This window comes from Rhinoderma darwinii, chromosome 1, assembly GCF_050947455.1.
Source record: "Rhinoderma darwinii isolate aRhiDar2 chromosome 1, aRhiDar2.hap1, whole genome shotgun sequence".
NCBI lineage: Eukaryota > Metazoa > Chordata > Amphibia > Anura > Rhinodermatidae > Rhinoderma > Rhinoderma darwinii.
The window spans coordinates 98,413,545-98,435,173 of record NC_134687.1 but is presented as its reverse complement, the minus strand read 5'-3'; the positions used below and the strand labels follow the sequence as shown (position 1 = coordinate 98,435,173).

Genomic DNA, 21,629 nt, shown 5'->3' with positions numbered 1-21,629 from the left:
AGGAGTGCTGAACAGAAGTCTGTGCCGTAAGTACTACAGACATGTTTTAGTTGGAGTATCCAGTGGCAGATCATCATTAGGGCGGTTCGGGTGACCGCCCGGGGCTCCAGGCTCCCGGGGGGGGCCATGGCCGCACGAACTGCACATGACTGCACGGGCCCCCTCATGCCTGGTGGCGTTGCTAGCACCGGAGGGGTCCTCAGGACTCAGATACAGATGAATATTATAGGCTGCAGGCCACGTTAGGCCTGCAGCCTATAAGGCGCTGGGAAAACTCCCTGCGCAGGCCGGCGTGATGAGGTACTGCATCACGCCGGTCTGCGTATACGTCTAGTCCGGAGGATTCACATGCGTCCAGCTGGAGCGGCTGCCACGGGGCAAGGTAAGTAAAATATATATTTTTTTTTTAGGTGGGGATAGCGCTGTGTATATATTCAAGGAGGGGGGAGTGCTCCGTTACACTATATACAAGGGGAGTGCTGGGTGACCCTATATACAAGGCGGAGGGTAGCGCTGTGTGGGCCTATATACAAGGGGGAGGGGAGCGCTGTGTGACACTATATACAAAAGGGTGAAGTGCTCTGTGACACTATATACAAGTGGGGAGTGCTGTGTGGCCCTATATACAAAGGGGAGCGCTGTGTGCTCTATATACAAAGGGGGAGTGCTGTGTGCACTATATACAAGGGTGGAGAAGTGCTGTGTAACCCTATATACAAAGGGGAGGGGAGCGCTGTGTGCAACTATAAACAAAGGGGAGGTGCTGTGTGCACCGTATACAAGGGGGGAGCGCTATGTAGCCCTATGTTCAAGGGGGAGAGCTAAGTGACCCTATATGCATGGGGGAGCGCTGTGTGGAGCTATATACAAAGGGGGAGCGCTGTGTGACACTATATACAAGGGAGAAGCGGTGTGTGACACTATATACAAGGGGGAGCGGTGTGTGACACTATATACAAAGGTGGAGCGCTGTGTGACAATATATACAAGGGGGAGCGCTGTGTGACACTATATACAAGGGGGGAGCGGTGTGTGACACTATTTATAAAGGGGGAGGGCTGTGTAGCACTATATACAAGGGGGAGGGCTGTGTAGCACTATATACAAGGGGGGGGCTGTGCGGCTCTATCCACAGCGGTATGTGTGTGACGCTCTTTACATGGGGGCTCTGTGGCGCTATTTATAAGAGGGGGGGGCTGTATGGCGCTATCTATAGGGGGCTGTGTGTAACGCTCTCTACAGGGGGGATGTGTGGGGTGCTAGCTATAGGAGGGATGTGTGATATATACAGGGGGCTGTGTGTGGCACTATGTACCGGGGGCTGTGTGTATGTGGTGTTTTAAAGTGTGTGGTATAATTATATTCAGGCGTGCAGTGTTTGGTGCTATTATATTTAGGGGCACAGTATGTGGCACTATGATAATTTTATTTTCGTTTATACAGTGAAGGAAATAAGTATTTGAATCCCTTGCTGATTTTGTAAGTTTGCCCACTGTCAAAGTCATGAACAGTTTAGAATTTTTAGGCTAGGTTAATTTTACAAGTGAGACATAGATTATATTAAAAAAAAACAGAAAATCACATAGTCAAAATTATATATATTTATTTGCATTGTGCACAGAGAAATAAGTATTTGATCCCCTACCAACCATTAAGAGTTCAGCCTCCTCCAGACCAGTTACACGCTCCAAATCAACTTGGTGCCTGCATTAAAGACAGCTGTCTTACATGGTCACCTGTATAAAAGACTCCTGTCCACAGACTCAATTAATCAGTCTGACTCTAACCTCTACAACATGGGCAAGACCAAAGAACTTTCTAAGGATGTCAGGGACAAGATCATAGACCTGCACAAGGCTGGAATGGGCTAGAAAACCATAAGTAAGACGCTGGGTGAGAAGGAGACAACTGTTGGTGCAATAGTAAGAAAATGGAAGACATACAAAATGACTGTCAATCGACATCGATCTGGGGCTCCATGCAAAATCTCACCTCGTGGGGTATCCTTGATCCTGAGGAAGGTGAGAGCTCAGCCGAAAACTACACGGGGGGAACTTGTTAATGATCTCAAGGCAGCTGGGACCACAGTCACCAAGAAAAGCATTGGTAACACATTACGCCGTAATGGATTAAAATCCTGCAGTGCCCGCAAGGTCCCCCTGCTCAAGAAGGCACATGTACAGGCCCGTCTGAAGTTTGCAAATGAACATCTGGATGATTCTGAGAGTGATTGAGAGAAGGTTCTGTGGTCAGATGAGACTAAAATTGAGCTCTTTGGCATTAACTCAACTCGCCGTGTTTGGAGGAAGAGAAATGCTGCCTATGACCCAAAGAACACTGTCCCCACTGTCAAGCATGGAGGTGGAAACATTATGTTTTGGGGGTGTTTCTCTGCTAAGGGCACAGGACTACTTCACCGCATCAATGGGAGAATGGATGGAGCCATGTACCGTCAAATCCTGAGTGACAACCTCCTTCCCTCCACCAGGACATTAAAAATGGCTCGTGGCTGGGTCTTCCAGCACGACAATGACCCGAAACATACAGCCAAGGCAACAAAGGAGTGGCTCAAAAAGAAGCACATTAAGGTCATGGAGTGGCCTAGCCAGTCTCCAGACCTTAATCCCATCGAAAACTTATGGAGGGAGCTGAAGATCCGAGTTGCCAGCGACAGCCTCGAAATCTTAATGATTTACAGATGATCTGCAAAGAGGAGTGGGCCAAAATTCCATCTAACATGTGTGCAAACCTCATCATCAACTACAAAAAACGTCTGACTGCTGTGCTTGCCAACAAGGGTTTTGCCACCAAGTATTAAGTCTTGTTTGCCAAAGGGATCAAATACTTATTTCTCTGTGCACAATGCAAATAAATATATATAATTTTGACAATGTGATTTTCTGTTTTTTTTTTAAATATAATCTATCTCTCACTGGTAAAATTAACCTAGCCTAAAAATTCTAGACTGTTCATGTCTTTGACAGTGGGCAAACTTACAAAATCAGCAAGGGATCAAATACTTATTTCCTTCACTGTAGGTGTGGAAATGTTGGAAAAGTGAGGAGCCGAAGACATCTGAGTGGCAGATTCTGCAGAAATGGGTCATGGTATCCCTCTTTTTCTCTGCTTCTATGAATTTTCTACGTAAGGCAACTCCTTAGGGTGTTTGCGTTGGGGATCGGCAGCAGCTTGGACTACTTTGCACATACCTGCCAGTATTTGCAACTAAAAAGGGAAGCAATTCCTCGTAAGAATTTACGTCTTTCACCACAGTCTGTTGGCGCCGTGTCGATTTTTTCATTATAATTTACTGTCAGTATGTAGGGACACAGCCCTGTGACAAGGGGAATCGTAACACCCATTTGTTAATGCTTGCCCAAAAACGTAGTGTTAAAAATAGTTACGGCGCGGCAGGGCGGCGGTGTGGAAGGGGGGCCAAAGTTTGGGTAACAGCCCAGGGCCTATGGTCTACTTAATTCGCCACTGGGAGTATCGTATAGATGCTCAAAGTTAAAGGGATCCATCATCATGTCAGATTTCCTTAAATCTCTCAGATTTGATTTAGGGTAGACACTTTCTGATTTTGAAAGGAGAATGTCAGCATGAAGCATTATGTGATCCATGTATAAAGATATGCTTCAAAAGGTTTCTTCAAACTTTATAATGCACAAGGTGAAAGAACTGACATATCATTATATGAAGAACAGTCATTCCAAATTACAAACTCAGCACTGCTCCTATACATTCACACTGCAAGACAGAAGATGGCTGTTGTTGCGCATAAGCTTCTATAAAACATGAACAATTCATCACAGAGGCAGAGATTCTTTTGGGAATTAAAGAAGCACTGCAGGTTTTTTTTTGCCAACCAACCCTCCCCTCCAATTTGTAAATGTAATGTAGTGTAATTGAGTAATGTAGTGTAAATGTGTATTGACTTACCTGGTGCTGTATTTCACTGTTCTGGGCTGCTGTGGGGGTCACGTGATCTTCATTCTGACTCCCTGTATACTACAGCGTGTATTGTAGGGACCGGTAGTCAGGATCTCAAAGCAAGTCTATGAGAGCCTCGATATGAGCCTCATAGGCTTGCATTGAGAAACTGATCTCCGGTTTCTATAGAAGATGCTGAAGGATTTGAGGTGTCAGACTACAGATCACATGACCCTACATCGGCCCAGAACGGAGTGGAGATCCGTGAAATACAGCACCAGGTAAGTCAATAAACATGTCCACATTACACTACATTACATTTGTAAACAGGATGGGGAGGTGGGAAAAAAAGAAACCCGGAGTGCTTATAAGGATGATGAGGCATATTGTCTTCCAACTATACACAATTCCATCACATTTTCTAGTAACGCACCAGAACACTTTGGGTTGTATTCCTTCTGTCTCACATTCAGTATGTTGCAGTGAAGATCTTCACTAGGTTTGAAGAATAAAGACACACAGGCACTTTATGATCCAAGACTGGGCCATGGGGTGTTTTTTCTCATTCTGTATATATATATATATATATATATATATATATATATATATATATATATAGTAGTGCATGCAAGCTAAGTCCTGAGATAGTGGCAACTGTGTATTTGTTTTACGGTGTTTTGGTTGCTGTGTATTTAAGATCCAGACATCATTGATGTTAATCAATTTCAGTGGGTAAGGCCGCATTTTCTCCTCACAGTATATCCTATTTCACAAGTTTAGCAAAGTATATAAATATTCTCCATTATATAGCAGGCTTGCGGTCGATCATTATTACTGATTGATGATTATACTGTCCGTTATAATGTTGAGTACCGTGGGTCTGGATCCCATATATTTATTACTTTGCTCTGATGACTTCAACAAAGATCACAGGAGATCAATAATAAATATACCACTAGTGACCATCCTGAATTTTGTGCCAATAGACCAAACCACTGCAAGCAAATAACACTTAGGGTATATGCACACGACCTGCTTTTGGCTGTTTTTCGGGCCGTAAATGTTCAGAAAAACGGCTGAAAAATCAGAAGCAGAACGTCTCCAAACATCTGCCCATTTATTTCAATGGGAAATACGGCGTTCTGTTCCAACGGGGCATTTTTTTACGCCTCATTTTAGAAAAATGGCTCATAAAAAAGACGCCTGCGAAAAAGAAATGCATGCCACTTCTTGAACCATTTTTGGAGCTGTTTTTCATAGACTCTATAGAAAAACATTACCAAAAACGGCCGAAAAAACGTTTGTTACTTAAAAAACGTCTGAAAATCAGGTGCTGTTTTCCCTAGAAAACAGCTCCGTATTTTCAGACATTTTTAGCTAAGCATGTGCACATACCTTAAGTATTGCTACTGTTATATTACGATTCAGTAGTTTAACTCTTTGTTTTACATAAAACCATTGAGGCCATATACTTCTAGTATCAAACTAAGGGTATGTTCACACGGCAGCGTCCGTAACGGCTGAAATTATGGGGCTGTTTTCAGGAGAAAACAGCACCGTAATTTCAGCCGTAATGGCATGTTGAGGCGCTATTTGCTGCGGCCATTACGGACGTTAAATGGAGCTGGTTTTCCATGGAGTCCATGGAAAATGGCTCCATTTAAGTCTGAAGAATTGACAGGCATTTCTTTGACGCGGGCGTATTTTTTAAGCCCCGCCTTTTGACAGCGGGGCGTAAAAAAAATTACCGTGTGAACAGAACATCGTAAGACCCATTCTAATAAATGGGCAGATGTTTGCCAACGCTATCAAGGTGCATTTTCGGACGTAAATCGAGGCATAAAACGCCCGAATTACGTCCGTAAATAAGCCGCGTGAACATACCCTAATGCAAAATTGAAAGCAGCATTGCCATCTGGTAAATTGATCAGTGGCAGTAAAACCTTCTGCCTTCATCGCAGTAGCTCTTTTTTCCTAATATTACTCTAATATGCTGTAATATACGTATATTCTGCTATTTACTAATAGTGAGGAAATGCTGGTAAATGGGTAGAATGGAGGAATCCAGAATGCACTTACTTTTCCAGATTTCAGCATTGTAATTGGAATGTGCAGCTGCAAATTTAAGACTGTCATCTCTTCTAGTATCAAAGCTGGACTGCCCTTGTCTTAACTGACACTTGAACATTTTCCAGGATTCAGGATACAGCAATGTCATTAGTTCATCCACACTGGATACTGCTCGTAGTTGCTCTTCCAGCTCCTTGCCTGGGTGATCCTTTAAAGAAATGCAAAAATAGGTTATTCTTTATCAGGACAGTCGTACGATCATTAATGATGTGTGTAGTGGAGGAATAGTTAGATGTGTTCAGAGGATCAACAAAGATAAGAAAGACAACTCTATGAGGTTCGTTGCCTCAGCTGGGCAAATTTAAAAAGTTTTTAGAAAGGAGGTAAAGTTAATAAAGTTTATTTAACAGAGTTCAATAAATAAGACATATGTTTAAATAAAAATAATGTCGATTTTTACATTTTATTATATATTGTACTACATTATGAATGTTATTATTTAAAAATAGGGCACACAATAGTGGAGAGCACATAGCCTACACATAAATCAGACCACATGTGTCATTTTTAGTTTCCTTCATCTAAAAGTAAGGGTCTAAATGAAAATTGAAATAGGAAATTGGTATTTACGTGTTCATAAAATGTGCAGCCTTCATTTTCTAAGCTTCAGAGTAAAAGTTCAAATGTATATTCTAAATGCTTACTGCATGCAACTAGGAAATTTCAATCTGAAATCATTTTAATAACTTACACTAAAAATGTCTCCAAACAAGAACCTCATTTTATACTAACTATGCTGGAAAATAGCAAATACACAATAAATATCCAGTTATAGGGAGAAGAAAGAAAAGAAAAGGAAGAAGCCCCCAATGAGGATGTGTTATGTGTGCCAGCAACTGCAATCTGATCCAAGGGTATAGCTATTTCAAATAAATAAAAAGAAGAAGTTGCAGCACTCCAGCTAAAATCCAGTAAAAAACAAGTGAAGGTTTATTATCCCATATTAGTGCAATGTTTCAATTCCCCAATGGAACTTTTTTCAAGCGGAACTGAAATGTTGCACTAATATGGGATAATAAACCTTCACTTGTTTTTCACTGGATGTTTTGCTGGAGTGCTGCAACTCTTTTCATTTGTTTGGTCTATCTATCTATCTATCTATCTATCTATCTATCTATCTATCTATCTATCTATCTATCTATCTATCTATCTATCTATCTATCTATCTATCTATCTATCTATCTATCTATCTATCTATCTATCATCATCTATACAATAAGCCATCAAACCTTACACAATAAGCCATCAAACCTCCCGCCACATTGCCAAGTTATAGTACTGCTGTCCTCTTATGTGGCAGAAATACTATGCATGCCTTAAAAATCCTGACTCAAATTTTCCTTCAAGCTGTTCTATAAAAACCGCCACAACCAAACACACAGTAGGGATGCACGATGCATCGAAACTTCGATACTGTTTCGATACTCTGCATCCCCAAATGGTTCGATACCGTTATTTCATGTATTTCGATACTTAGCCGTGCGTCTGCATAGCTACAGTGAAGGAAATAAGTATTTGATCCCTTGCTGATTTTGTCAATTTGCCCACTGTCAAAGTCATGAACAGTCTAGAATTTTTAGGCTAGGTTAATTTTACCAGTGAGAGATAGATTATATATATATAAAAAAAAAAAAGAAAATCACATAGTCAAAATGATATATATTTATTTGCATTGTGCACAGAGAAATAAGTATTTGATCCCCTACCAACCATTAAGAGTTCAGCCTCCTCCAGACCAGTTACACGCTCCAAATCAACTTGGTGCCTGCATTATAGACAGCTCTTACATGGTCACCTGTATAAAATACTCCTGTCCAGACTCAATTAATCAGTCTGACTCTAACCTCTACAACATGGGCAAGACCAAAGAGCTTTCTAAGGATGTCAGGGACAAGATCACAGACCTGCACAAGGCTGGAATGGGCTACAAAACCATAAGTAAGACGCTGGGTGAGAGGAGACAACTGTTGGTGCAATAGTAAGAAAATGGAAGACATACAAAATGACTGTCAATCGACATCGATCTGGGGCTCCATGCAAAATCTCACCTCGTGGGGTATCCTTGATCCTGAGGAAGGTGAGAGCTCAGCCGAAAACTACACGGGGGGAACTTGTTAATGACCTCAAGGCAGCTGGGACCACAGTCACCAAGAAAACCATTGATAACACATTACGCCGTAATGGATTAAAATCCTGCAGTGCCCGCAAGGTCCCCCTGCTCAAGAAGGCACATGTACAGGCCCGTCTGAAGTTTGCAAATGAACATCTGGATGATTCTGAGAGTGATTGGGAGAAGGTGCTGTGGTCAGATGAGACTAAAATTGAGCTCTTTGGCATTAACTCAACTCGCCGTGTTTGGAGGAAGAGAAATGCTGCCTATGACTCAAAGAACACCGTCCCCACCGTCAAGCATGGAGGTGGAAACATTATGTTTTGGGGGTGTTTCTCTGCTAAGGGCACAGGACTACTTCACCGCATCAATGGGAGAATGGATGGAGCCATGTACCGTCAAATCCTGAGTGACAACCTCCTTCCCTCCACCAGGACATTAAAAATGGCTCGTGGCTGGGTCTTCAAGCACGACAATGACCCGAAACATACAGCCAAGGCAACAAAGGAGTGGCTCAAAAAGAAGCACATTAAGGTCATGGAGTGGCCTAGCCAGTCTCCAGACCTTAATCCCATCGAAAACTTATGGAGGGAGCTGAAGATCCGAGTTGCCAAGCGACAGCCTCGAAATCTTAATGATTTACAGATGATCTGCAAAGAGGAGTGGGCCAAAATTCCATCTAACATGTGTGCAAACCTCATCATCAACTACAAAAAACGTCTGACTGCTGTGCTTGCCAACAAGGGTTTTGCCACCAAGTATTAAGTCTTGTTTGCCAAAGGGATCAAATACTTATTTCTCTGTGCACAATGCAAATAAATATATATAATTTTGACAATGTGATTTTCTTTTTTTTTTTTATATATATATAATCTATCTCTCACTGGTAAAATTAACCTAGCCTAAAAATTCTAGACTGTTCATGTCTTTGACAGTGGGCAAACTTACAAAATCAGCAAGGGATCAAATACTTATTTCCTTCACTGTAAGTATAGTAACACATGAATGTATGAGAGCGGGGCTATGGCTGTGTAATACAGTCATTGCCCCGCTCCTGAGTCCTGACATGTGCGCGCCGTCAGCATGAGGTGATGCGGCCAGCGCTGCACTAATGACCAGCGGCACTGAAGACAGAACATGGCGGGCGCACTACAAAACACCCCCCACATTCTGTCCTCAGTGCCTGCACCGCCGCTCATTAGTGCAGCGCTGGCCGCATCACCTCATGCTGACCGCGTGCACACTTACTGTCAGGAGTGGGGCAATGGCTGTATTACACAGTCGCAGCCCTGCTCCACAGCGGCGGAGATCAGAGAAACCTCTTATCTCTGCCGTTATTCCCCTGAATGCTGCGATCAAAGCTGACTGCAGCGTTCAAGAGGAAGTGAGAAGGGGGATGCCATATTGAGGGACATACCATATATGGGCAGACAGCCCAGGGTCCATTGAAGGGCTGTCTTACCATATTTCCTGTTAGGGCATACTTAGGTATGTCCTAACAACTGCCTGTATACTATCAGTATACAGGCTAATGTACTGGGATATAGATATATGCCAGTACATTAAAGTTTAAAAATAAAGTAAAAACAAAGTAATGCTAAATTTAAAAAAATACAAATAAACCTTTTTTACAATAAACATTAAAATAAGTCTCAATACATAAAATATTCACATATTGGGTATTGGCGCAACCGTAATAACCTTCACAACAATTTTTTTGGGATAATTTATGATGTGTACGCTGTAAAAAAAATACAATAAAAACTGCTTTCTATCACTTATTGTGAGGCACGAGGTGTGATGAATTTAACCTCCATGTGCCTCACATTAATAGTAATTAACCCCATCATGTACCTTACATATTAACCCATTATGACTGAGAAACATGATGGGGTTAATTACTATTAATGTGAGGCACGTGGAGGTTAAATTCATCATCACACCTCGCGCCTCACATCAGAAAACGGAAGAACTATTACTGTTGGCAAAGTATCGAATTGGTATCGAAATCACAATCCTACACGAAGTATCGGTATCGAAGTCCAAATTCTGGTATCGTGACATCCCTAACACACAGTAGCAAATAGTTCAATAAGATAACATGACCAATAAGTATAATACTATATACAGGGGTAAATGGAAGATCCCGACAATAAACTCTTCCTAGTTCCAGGCAATCCTGTCTTCACGTGGTTGCCTCATCTCAGAACTGTACATTCATTTAGAGAATTTCTTCCAGAGGGAATTGAAATGTCTCTATAAAATCTCAGTTTTTTCACGTTCCTGCACACAAAGGGCTGGAACTCCAGGAATTGGTTTCACAAGTTTACCACACGTTAGAATTCATTCTCTTGACAGTTTTTTTATACAGTTGGCACATTTTCAGACTATGCCAAAATGTGTTTAATATAAGGATTGGCCAAAAAACGTATACAATCTCTGCTATTCTAGAACACTGTAAAATGTGCACGGTTGTTTGTAGATTCCAGATGTAATATCTCAACAAATAAAGTTGTATGCTTAACAGTCGAACTTTGATTTTGAGAAATTAATCTGCTTGGAGGAAGAAAAAAACAAAAAATTACATCCTGATGTTGATACCATTTGTTTCAATAGCTGCAGTCTCACTTTTCGTCTCTATGACCTCTCAACAAGTACTGTAAGGTTAAAATGCTTCGTTTCCTGGCAAACGTCCACGACGGGCTGGATGAAACTGTGTAATAGCGTCTGTCATGTTCAGTAATGCCTCCGCTACACAAATAACAAGCTGTGAAATGTTCAATCACTGCTACTTGAAATATTACAAAATCAAAGCTAATATTTCTCTCAGTGCCTAACATATTTAAATGCTAACATTATATCGTCAAGAATTTTAAACACGTCTCCATGCTGATATTTATATGTGCTGTTGACTACAAGCTGTTCCCTGCACATGAAATCTAAATATTTTTCTGTATTTGAATCATGACAAGAAATCCAAACATGCTGACGGTCTTTGACATTTACTTATTCATGACCTATAGGTTGAATGTCACCTTCAGACACATTTGACCTTTGTAGTGTAAAGGTCAAGTAGGATATGGGCCAACCAAAACACTTCTAATCATATGGGATCAAGCCTAGCCACAAATCACTTCTTTATTCTTTGGTCAAGGATTCAAGGATTATCTTCTTATTCTCATAATGGATTAGCCTCTGTCTTCTTCATGTTGACTGCTTTAAGAGTCTATAGAATTAAGTTTAGACTGGAAGGTACATCTCAGCTATAATGCCAGATGACGGTGTTTATCTTTTTTCTATAGGTAACAACAAGTACAATTCAAGTCAAGGAATGGTGTGGTCTATTCTCCCTTGAAAAAATATTACTTCAAGTACGCTCACCGTATTTCCCCTGCGTTAATTCGTGCAGTTGATTGATTCCATGTCCAAATGTTGAAAGTGCTTGGAGATACTCCCAAGATAATCCTGAGTCGACAGCAGGTATACAAGGCAAATGAAGTGAACAATAAATGGTGTATCCAGCACTCCGTATAAAATATTTTGGCTTTATTTGGTCATTTTATAACAGAAAGATTAAAATAAAAATCCCGGGACCACGCTTACGCATTTTAGACCACTCAGGTCCTTAGTCATAGCTAGTTAAATTACTTCTTTATTCTTTGGTCAAGGATTCAAGGATTATCTTCTTCTCATAATGGATGAGCCTCTGTCTTCTTCATATTGACTGCTTTAAGAGTCTATAGCATGAAGTTTACACTGGAAGATACATCTCAGCTATAATGCCAGATGACGGTGTTTAGCTTTTTTCTATAGGTAACAACAAGTACAATTCAAGTCAAGGAATGGTGTGGTCTATTCTCCCTTACCACCTATTCCTCATTGTGCAAGGTCTGGTGGGGAATTCAATAATCAGGAGAGTATGCTGGGTACAGTAGTGTACTGCACTAAGTTATTAGCAATATTCTTAACTTTTTAACTTGTTCTTACTTACTCTCTATTTAAAGTTTGTATAATATATATTAAAACAAAGTTTACATAATATATTAAAAAAATTATTAACAAAGAATTATATATGCATCATCTGGAGATAAAGAGCAATACCACTTAGCCCCCTTGCCCACAACAGTTTTTCACGACATCCGAGTGACACCCGATAGTTTTCACGGACCCATTCACTTCAGTGGGTGAATCGGGTCTGTGAAAATGGACCCGACTCTCCGAACCATGGAAGGATAGAACATGTCCAATTTTTCCCCAGATCACAGATGGGACTCGGGCGGCACACATGGTCGTGTGCAAGAGCCCTTAGAATTTTATTTTATATGTGTAGGTCCTGCAGTACCAGACCTGCAGTTTAGTTTCACTGGGTCCGGGACTAGGGCTAAAAAGTCACAACTGCTGTAAGCACTTAATAGCGGCCATTAGGGTGAATTCACACATGGCAGAAAATTCTGCGACTGTCTGATTCATCTTAATGGGGCTTGCAGAAATCCATGTGTTTCCCCCCAAAACAACCCCAATCAAATGAATGGAAATGATTTTCAGTTGCAGACATTTCTACAACAAACATACTGCATATGAATACACCTTGAAGAAGCCTTGATAAATTGCATTAGTGTACAGGACTGACCTATACAAATGACTATAAAAAAAGCTTTTAGCCTAATTGTTTTAGTTGCCCCAATGCTGTATTGGATAGACACTGTATTGCAGCAATACATAAATACTTTTTGGCTGTAATGTTTTTTTCTAAGTGTCTAGTTTGTGATAAAAGAAGATTTCAATTGTGTTAAGTGTTGAGCTATTTAATTGAGTTAGAATGTTCTCCGTCTTATGCATTTATTTCCTAATGAGTTCTTAGTATTAATTACTTGAGGTAGATCTGACCACTGACACTTCACTAAGTGGGATTTATTGTGGAGAAGATTCGTTTATTTTTTGTAATGTGGCATGGAATGCAAACCATGTGTGTTCCAGAACTGCTGACTTTTGTGGCTTGCATATATAAATAATGAAAGTAACAGTTATTGTTATGCAACATCATGGAGGCCTTTTCTAAAAATAAAACTAGTACAGCAACTTGGAAAACAAAGCAAAAATGCTGTCCTAAAATAATTCCTAACAGAGGCACAACAGGGGATAACTGGCAAGCAAACGCACAATTTGGGGCAAACTCGCACTGCTCAGAATAGAAATATTAATATAAAGAGAGGGAGAAATACATATTCTCCTTCCTGATGTGCTCATTTTGAATGCAATAAATAAACTGAGTCTAAACTAATGGAGCACAAGCAAAATCAACAACTGACTAAAAATGTGACATTAAAGCACACTGTAAGACGGAAAATCACATTTTGTGTTCCGTGTCGCATCAGTTTTTGATGTCCGTGTTGGTGCACATTTTATTTTTCATTTATTTATTTTCTCTGCATTTCTTTAGCAACTGGTGCGTGAATCCCGGACAGAACATGGATGATGTCCGTGTGCTGTCCGTTATTTTCACGCACCCATTAACTTCAATGGGTGCGTGATCTGCAAAAACGCACCAGAATAGGACTTGCAGTGAGTTTCACGCCACAGAAACACGCTGCATGAAAAATCACGCGTGTCTGAATTAGCCCCATTGATTTGCATAGGTCCGTGCGTTGTCCGTTGTTTTCACTGACAGCACACGGACGTATACAATGTTTGTGTGAATCTGGCCTTATAGTGTAACTCCAGTCCCAATTTATATTAGCCTCAATGCCATCCTAGATGATCTTATCAGGTAAAGTTCTGAATTTGCATACATATGTATATACCCACTCCAACCTTTCTGATGTCATTTAAAGATACCCTTACCCTGTTAGAGACTATCAAGTCTACAGATATTTACAGTTGGTGTGCAGGTCTTATAACGTTCCTGAACCCAAAGTAATTCAGGGTAATACGCTCAAACAATTTTCAATATTAGCTGTCAGTCCGCGGACTGAAGGGGGTGCAGCAACGAATGCTGTGGACTCTTCATAGTTCCCCTGGCACAACACCGTACACTTCCGCATGCCTGGGATAGCAGTTTCTGTCCCATTGAAATGAATAGGCCCACGCTGCAGAGTACTGTAAACCCAGGCGGCTACGGATGTGAGTGGCACTGTAACTGGAAAACTATACGGAAACCGCAGGTTTTCATTAGTTCCTCTAAACCCTTATAAAGCGTCTAAAACCCGTAAAACTGATACTTTAATTGATTATTTTTCTTAGCTAAATATTTCAAATATTAAATATTTGCAACATCGCAACAAATTTGTGCACTGAAGTGTTATTTAACCCCTTCCCGTCACAGCCATTTTTTTTATTTTCGTTTGCATTCCGCCCCCACCACCTTCCAAGAGCCATAACTTTTTTATTTTTCCGTCGATAATGAGGGCTTGTTTCTTATGGGACGAATTGTAGATTTTCACGGCACCATGTAGTGTACCCTATAATGTATTGGGAAACTGGAAAAAATATATATTTTTGGGGTGGAATAGGAAAAAAATGGATTCCTCAAACTCTAGAGGGGTTTCGTTTTTACATCTTTCAACGTACGGTAAAAATGGCATGTTAACTTTATTCTACTGGTCAATACAATTACGGTGATACCAAATTTATATAGTTTTTTTTTTATGTTTTACTACTTTTACAAGGTCGACACATTCTGAGAGCCATAATTTTTTTATTTTTCCGACAATTGAGTGGTATGAGGGCTTATTTTTTGCGGGGCAAGATGTAGTTTCTATTGGTACCATTTTGGGCTACATGAGACTTTTTGATCACTTTTTATTTCATTTTTGTGGGATATACAGTGAACAAAAAAACAGCGACATTCACTGGGCGCATTATATAATTCTATATTGTAATAGTACGGAATTTTATGGATGCAGCGATACCAATTTTGTATATTTTTTACATTACTTCAGAGGAAAAATGGCAAAAGTTTTTTTTTAAAACTTTTAATAAACTTTTAATAAATGTTTTTTTACGCTACTAAAAACTTTAATTATCTTTTTTTTTTTTACACATTGTATTAGTCCCCCCTAGGGAACTTGAACCAGCAATCATTAAATCACTGGTACAATATGCTGTACCATACAAAAGTGTATTGTCATTTTTACAGGCTCCTGTTAAGCCCTGCCAGAGGTAGGGCTTAACAGGAGATGAAGAAAGGCAGTCTTGGGGGCCTTCATTAGGCCCCTGGGCTGACATGACAACCATCGGCACAACACGATCGCGTTGTGGGGGCACCGATGGGCTGTCGGTGGGGGGCCCCCTCTTTCTAACGTCTTAGGTGCTGCAATCGTAAATTACCCCACACCCACTATTGCTGTTAACACTATTTAGAGATATGCATTACAGCATTCACATGGACTATAGGAACCAATAGTTTGGAGTTGACTTATTGACTACTTTGGGAGAGTTTTCTAGGCATGATCTGTGATCTCTGCAGAGTTCATTGTGCAGGAAGGGATAAGATCTGTGTCCATCACCTATTGTCAATGGTGGATCCTACTATATTCCATACTTTTTGGGCTGGGAAACCCCATTTAATAAAAAAAAAACATTTTTGAGATTGTCAGCCTATGCAATGACTGTGCCAAGAATTGTCCTGTGGAGTATGGAAGGATAGTTATGGATTCTGACAAGCAGATGTGCTCAATGTCTGTTTTTCATGGTATTAAGGGTATGTTCACACGAGGGCGTCCGTAACGGCTGAAATTACGGGGATGTTTCCGCCTGAAAACATCCCCGTAATTTCAGCCGTAACGGCATGTGCAGGCGCTTGAACGGCGCATCCATTACGGACGTAATTGGCGCTGCTATTCATTGGAGTCAATGAATAACGGCTCCAATTACGCCCAAAGAAGTGACAGGTCACTTCTTTGACGCAGGCGTCTATTTACGTGCCGTCATTTGACAGCGGCGCGTAAATTACGCCTCGTGTGAACAGACAAACGTCTGCCCATTGCTTTCAATGGCCAATGTTTGTCAGCGCTATTGAGGCGCTATTTTCGGACGTAATTCGGGGCAAAAAGGCCCGAATTACGTCCGTAATTAGTGCGTGTGAACTTACCCTAATACCTAATTTAATAGTGAATATAAAATAAAAATAAATGGATGTTGCTTAAGTCAGATAGAGCAGCTATGCAAATTACAATAATTTCTGACAATAGCTTCAAACTACAACATTTAAATGCAAGCATTTCTAGAAAACGTCCCTAGTACTAATATACTTCTCTTAGAATCCCTCAGTCCAGCCTTGTATTACAGGTAAATAAAAACTTTGCACACTGAGTGATCATTCCTAGTCTGAACCCCTAATCATTTCCACCCGTTTTCTTCAACTTTGAATCTCCACCCTCAAACTTTAAACAGGTACCAGTCATTGTATAACTTCATAAGGCCGGGATCACACAGACACAGTTTTAATGCCGTTTTTAGCTCAGCTTTTTGAGCCAAACACAAGAGTGGATGCAAAAGAAAGGAGATGCATTAGAATTTTTTTATACATTTCTTTCCTTTTAGATTCACTTCTGGCTTCGGCTAAACAAAATTAGCAAAAAACGGCGTGTTTGTGATCCTGGCCTATAGGAGCTTTTTACTTTTACGCTTTTGCATAACAATACCACAAAATTAATTTTTGTATATTTGGTAAAAAGGTAATCCTCCCCGTGATCCTACATTAAAGGGTCTGTGCTTTCAAAGATATAGTTGGTGTGTTTATGGTACAAAAATATTAAAATTATTTTAATCCTGTATGAGAAAGCTTAATAATTGGCCACTTATTTTAATGTACAGAACTTCAATAAAATGTGGAATTTAAAAAAAGAAAGAACCAGAAGTCTGAGCAGAGAGAATTGGGAAGTTCCTCCGATCAAAAGTAGACTTTGTTTCTAAAAAAAAAATGTTTTTGGACTGCTGGGTTATAATAGGAACATACGACTCTTAAGCGACAAACAACTCATTATAAGTAAAGGTTGGTCCCTGGTGGTGGGATTGTCAGATAGGCGTATCTAAAGCCTTATTAGATAAACATATTGGGTAACTAAAGCAAGAAAGAGTCATCCAAAAGTGGCCAACTACTGTAAAATGTATCAGTGCTTATCCAAGCTCCTCGGTCCGTTAACCTCAACACACTACATCTACATACTTATCTTACACCAGTACTTGGCTACCAGAGCATTACGTCGATGATCAACACTGAGAAGTATTTGGGAAACATAACAACTTTAGCTAAGAATAACAGTATGTGACGTGAAGTTTCAGTAAGGTCACTGAGAGTTCTCTGAATGCTACAATTTGCATTTGGTCACATCTACCGTACTTCTATGACTGCAATGATTATGTCGCGCATCCCTTGTCTTTATTTGCTGAACGTGAAAGCAAATTGTTTAGCAGGAAACCACATCCTCCCACAGGAAATTCTTAGGGTATGTGCACACAACCTATTTTCAGACGTAATGGAGGCGTTTTACGCCTCGAATTACACCTGAAAAGACGGCTCCAATACGTCGGCAAACATCTGCCCATTGCTTGCAATGGGTCTTACGATGTTCTGTGCAGACGAGCTGTCATTTTACTCGTCGCTGTCAAAAGACGGCGCGTAAAATTACGCCCGCGTCAAACAAGTACAGGACACTTCTTGGAATGTAATTGGAGTCATTTTTCATTGACTCCATTGAAAAACAGCTCCAATTACGTCCGTAATGGACGCCGCAAAAAACGCGTGCACTTGTAAAAACGTCTGAAATTCAGGAGCTGTTTTCGCCTGAAATTCAGGAGCTGTTTTCGCCTGAAAACAGCTCCGTAATTTCAGACGTATTTTGTGTTGCCGTGTGAACATACCCTTAGACTGAGTTCACACGGGGCGGATAAGCTGCGTGAAAGCACGCAGCGTATCCGCCCTGTGCTCCGCAGGGAATTCTGGGCGAAAAAGCACACCAAACTGGGGTGAAGTTTTTCACCCGGAATGTCCGCTCTGGAAAACTGGAGCACTTAGCCAGTTTTCTAGCAAGCCAGGCTCCTGGGATGACGTTTCACAGACGTTTCAGCAGTCACATGGGATGAAGCATCATCGCAGGAGGCCGGCCCTCTTACGTCATCCAGGCCGGCCTCCTAGGATGATGTGTCATCCCGTGTGACCGTAGCTACAACCTGTGATTGGCTGCAGTGGTCACATGGGATGAAACATCATCCCAGGAGACTATGCTGGAGGGAGGAACACAGACTTCTGAGTATGAGTATGAGATTTATTATTTTTCTGAGTTGCGTTTTTTTCGGCGGGATCGCTGCGAATCTGCCGCAAAAAATGCAACAACTGCTATTTGTTGCGGCTTTTACCTCCCCATTGAATTCAATGGGGAAATCCCGCAACAAATAAGCAGCATTTATGCAAATACAAGTGACATGCTGTGGAATACCATTCCGCACCGCAGGTCAATTTCTGAGCAGTTTTTCCGCTAAATATTTCCGCAGCGTGTGGATGAGGATTGTTTTATCTCATCCACTTTGCCGCTACTGTATTTGCTGCGGATTTTCTGCAACAAATTCTGTTGCGGGAAAAGCCACAGTATTTATGCAATGTGTGAACTGACCCTTACAGGAGAATTTTTCATCCAAACGCATATTGGTTTAGTCACTTAAGGTATAACCAAATTTTTTACACTGTTTTGAAAAGAAATCTTTTTGTATCTAGGATCCTGTAAATGACTATATATAGGGGTTTAAAAAAAAAAGCAACTAGGATAATATAAATTTGGAAATATTTTCTATGCTTTGATGTTATAATCTCATTTTTGGCATGAGTGATAATATAATGATAACCTGCTGAATACTGTGTAAGAATTCAGAATGAAATACATCTGCTGATTTGACATAGTTGGTTATTTTTGAGCAGTTTTAATTAACTTTGTCTGAATCATTACATTTTAATGTTATGCCATACCTTATAATTGTTCATGTATTGTATGTCTAGCAGCACGTAGGCATAGTTATGGTTTCAGGACAACTAATCTAGCTTTGTGGGATCAACTGTGAGCTGATAAAGAAGTAAGAAGATGGTCATTCCAAACTCAAATACCAGTACTTATCATTCAGCCACATTTACTACTACATCTGATAAAGCTCTAATCTTTTTATGTACGGGTATTAGTGTGTTGTCTTTTGTTAGGGCCATTAACCAATTGTGGCTGTTGCAAAAATCTATTTGATGAAATATGATCTAATCCAGATAATGCCAATGATAATCAGTAGAGAAGCTGCCATACTTGTACAGGGACTCCCCACTGAAGTGAATGTGAGCTACTGAAAAATTTAAAGTAAGAGATTTGGCCCATTTACGGCATCAGTAGGGGTTTCACTTTAATGGCATGTTAGTCTGATCCTGAGAACAGACATGTGCGGGTCCAGTGCAGAAGTATCTGCACAGTGTGTTCACTGAAATCTCTCAGAGCCTATTAGCCAGTTCCCAGGATTGGTGATAAAAGTAACAGCCAGGGTCATATCAATCACACTTATTGTCAGAGTAATGTATCAAAAAAGGGATCGTTGAGACAATCCTCTTATGTCCTGTCAGTGTTAATCGTGTTACAGTAAATACTGTATTTTTATTATAGATAAATAGACAGACAGACAGACAGATATTAAATATGGATATGAGATAGATAGATAGATAGATAGATAGATAGATAGATAGATAGATAGATAGATAGATAATTTCCAAATGAATAGGCAGCACTACACAGGACTCCAATTCACTGAAAAAAAAGGTTTATTCACCCATACGCCAATGCAACGTTTCAGCCCACATGGGCCTTTGTCAAGGAAATATATATGTTGGACTGGAATCTGAGGTCCTAAGACTTGTGCACACACAACTACGCATATTTTGCATTTATATGTGCTGCTCATCCTTTTTCTACTAGATAGATAGATAGATAGATAGATAGATAGATAGATAGATAGATAGATAGATAGATAGATAGATAGATAGATAGATAGATAGGTAGATAGATAGATATATAGGTAGGTAGGTAGGTAGGTAGAGATAGATAGATAGATAGATAGATAGATAGATAGATAGATAGATAGATAGATAGATAGATAGATAGATAGATAGGTTTCCGTCGGGTTAACACCGCAACGGAAAGGCAAACGGAAACCTAAGCTTTCGTTTCCCTCACCATTGATATCACAGTCAACTGCGCTATTGATTCCGTCAAAACAACGGAACCCTGTTACAACGGTTTCAGACAGAAACCATTAGCTAGGTTTCCGTCACCATTGAGTTCAATGGTGAGGGAAACGGAAGCTAAGGTTTCCGTTTGCCTTTCCGCTGAGGGGTTAACCCGACGGAAACCTCCGACGGAACCTGCAGCGGAACACAGACGGTGATGTGAACACAGCCTTATACTTACCCACAGCTATAGTCCTAGCGATGTGAGCCTTTATTCTGAGCACAAAAAAATAACTAGTTTGCAATTAAGCAAAAAGAAGCCCTAATTTCCGGCTAACTACATGGAGTATAAGCTAAAATATAACTTTTATTGAGTATTCCTAAATAAACTAAACAAAAAATCACACATATTAAAAGTTAGCCAATGCTCACTGACAGTGAGGAGTTTGTATGGCACGTTGCCAGAGACGCACTCGGTCAGTACGATAATGTATGAATATTGAAGACAGCGCCTGCAGAACGCTGTATTTAGATCAACAAGATAGAGACTGTAGCTAACTGCCAATAGAGCATTGAAATTAAAACATAAAGAGAAGCCCCCCCTTCTGAGCACAGCCCGGCCTCCTAGCAGCCAACCAAAGGCTGCAGCGGTCAAATGGAATACAGCGTCATCCCAGGAGGCCGGGCTGCGCTCACAACACTGACTCCTCGCCATGACTATGGCCAGGGTAAGTATAAATATATATTTTTTTTTGAGGATTTCTGCAGCGGACATGCCAGAATTTGGTGTGGTTTTACGGGCACAATTCTCTGCGGTTTCCAGGACGGATATTCTGTGTATTTTTATGCAGCATATAGGCCATGTGTGTTTGTATCCTAACTAGCAACTTAAAGAGGCTCTGTCACCAGATTTTGCAATCAGCGTTTGCAGGTAAGTAGCTACATCGATTTACCTGCAAATGCCGATGCTGCTGCAGAATCAACTGTAGCCTCTGGTGCCGATGTGTCCTCGCTCGTCTGACACGATGCAGGACCTGTGAGTGACGACACAGCGTGATCTCTCGAGAACACGGCTGTGTCTGCACTGTCAGAAGCTGGGCGTTCTGAAGAGAAGTGGATGATACTTCTCGTCAGAACGCCCAGCTAGTAAAAGTAGTAAAAACGCCCAGATGTACGCACATAATACACGCCCACTTGGACTTTTACTTTTAAACACGCCCACTTGGACTTTTGCAAGCCTCATTTGCATAAATACAAAAATGGTCA

General features: G+C 40.7%; 1 protein-coding gene across 1 annotated transcript in view; it reads right to left on the bottom strand.

The window, feature by feature from the left end:
- Nucleotides 1–21,629, bottom strand: part of VEGFC (vascular endothelial growth factor C) — a 184,251-nt gene that overhangs the window by 73,330 nt on the left and 89,292 nt on the right. The window contains exon 2 of the mRNA XM_075849652.1: nt 6,013–6,211. Coding sequence (XP_075705767.1) covers nt 6,013–6,211 — 199 coding nt within the window. The remainder of the gene's footprint in view (nt 1–6,012; nt 6,212–21,629) is intronic.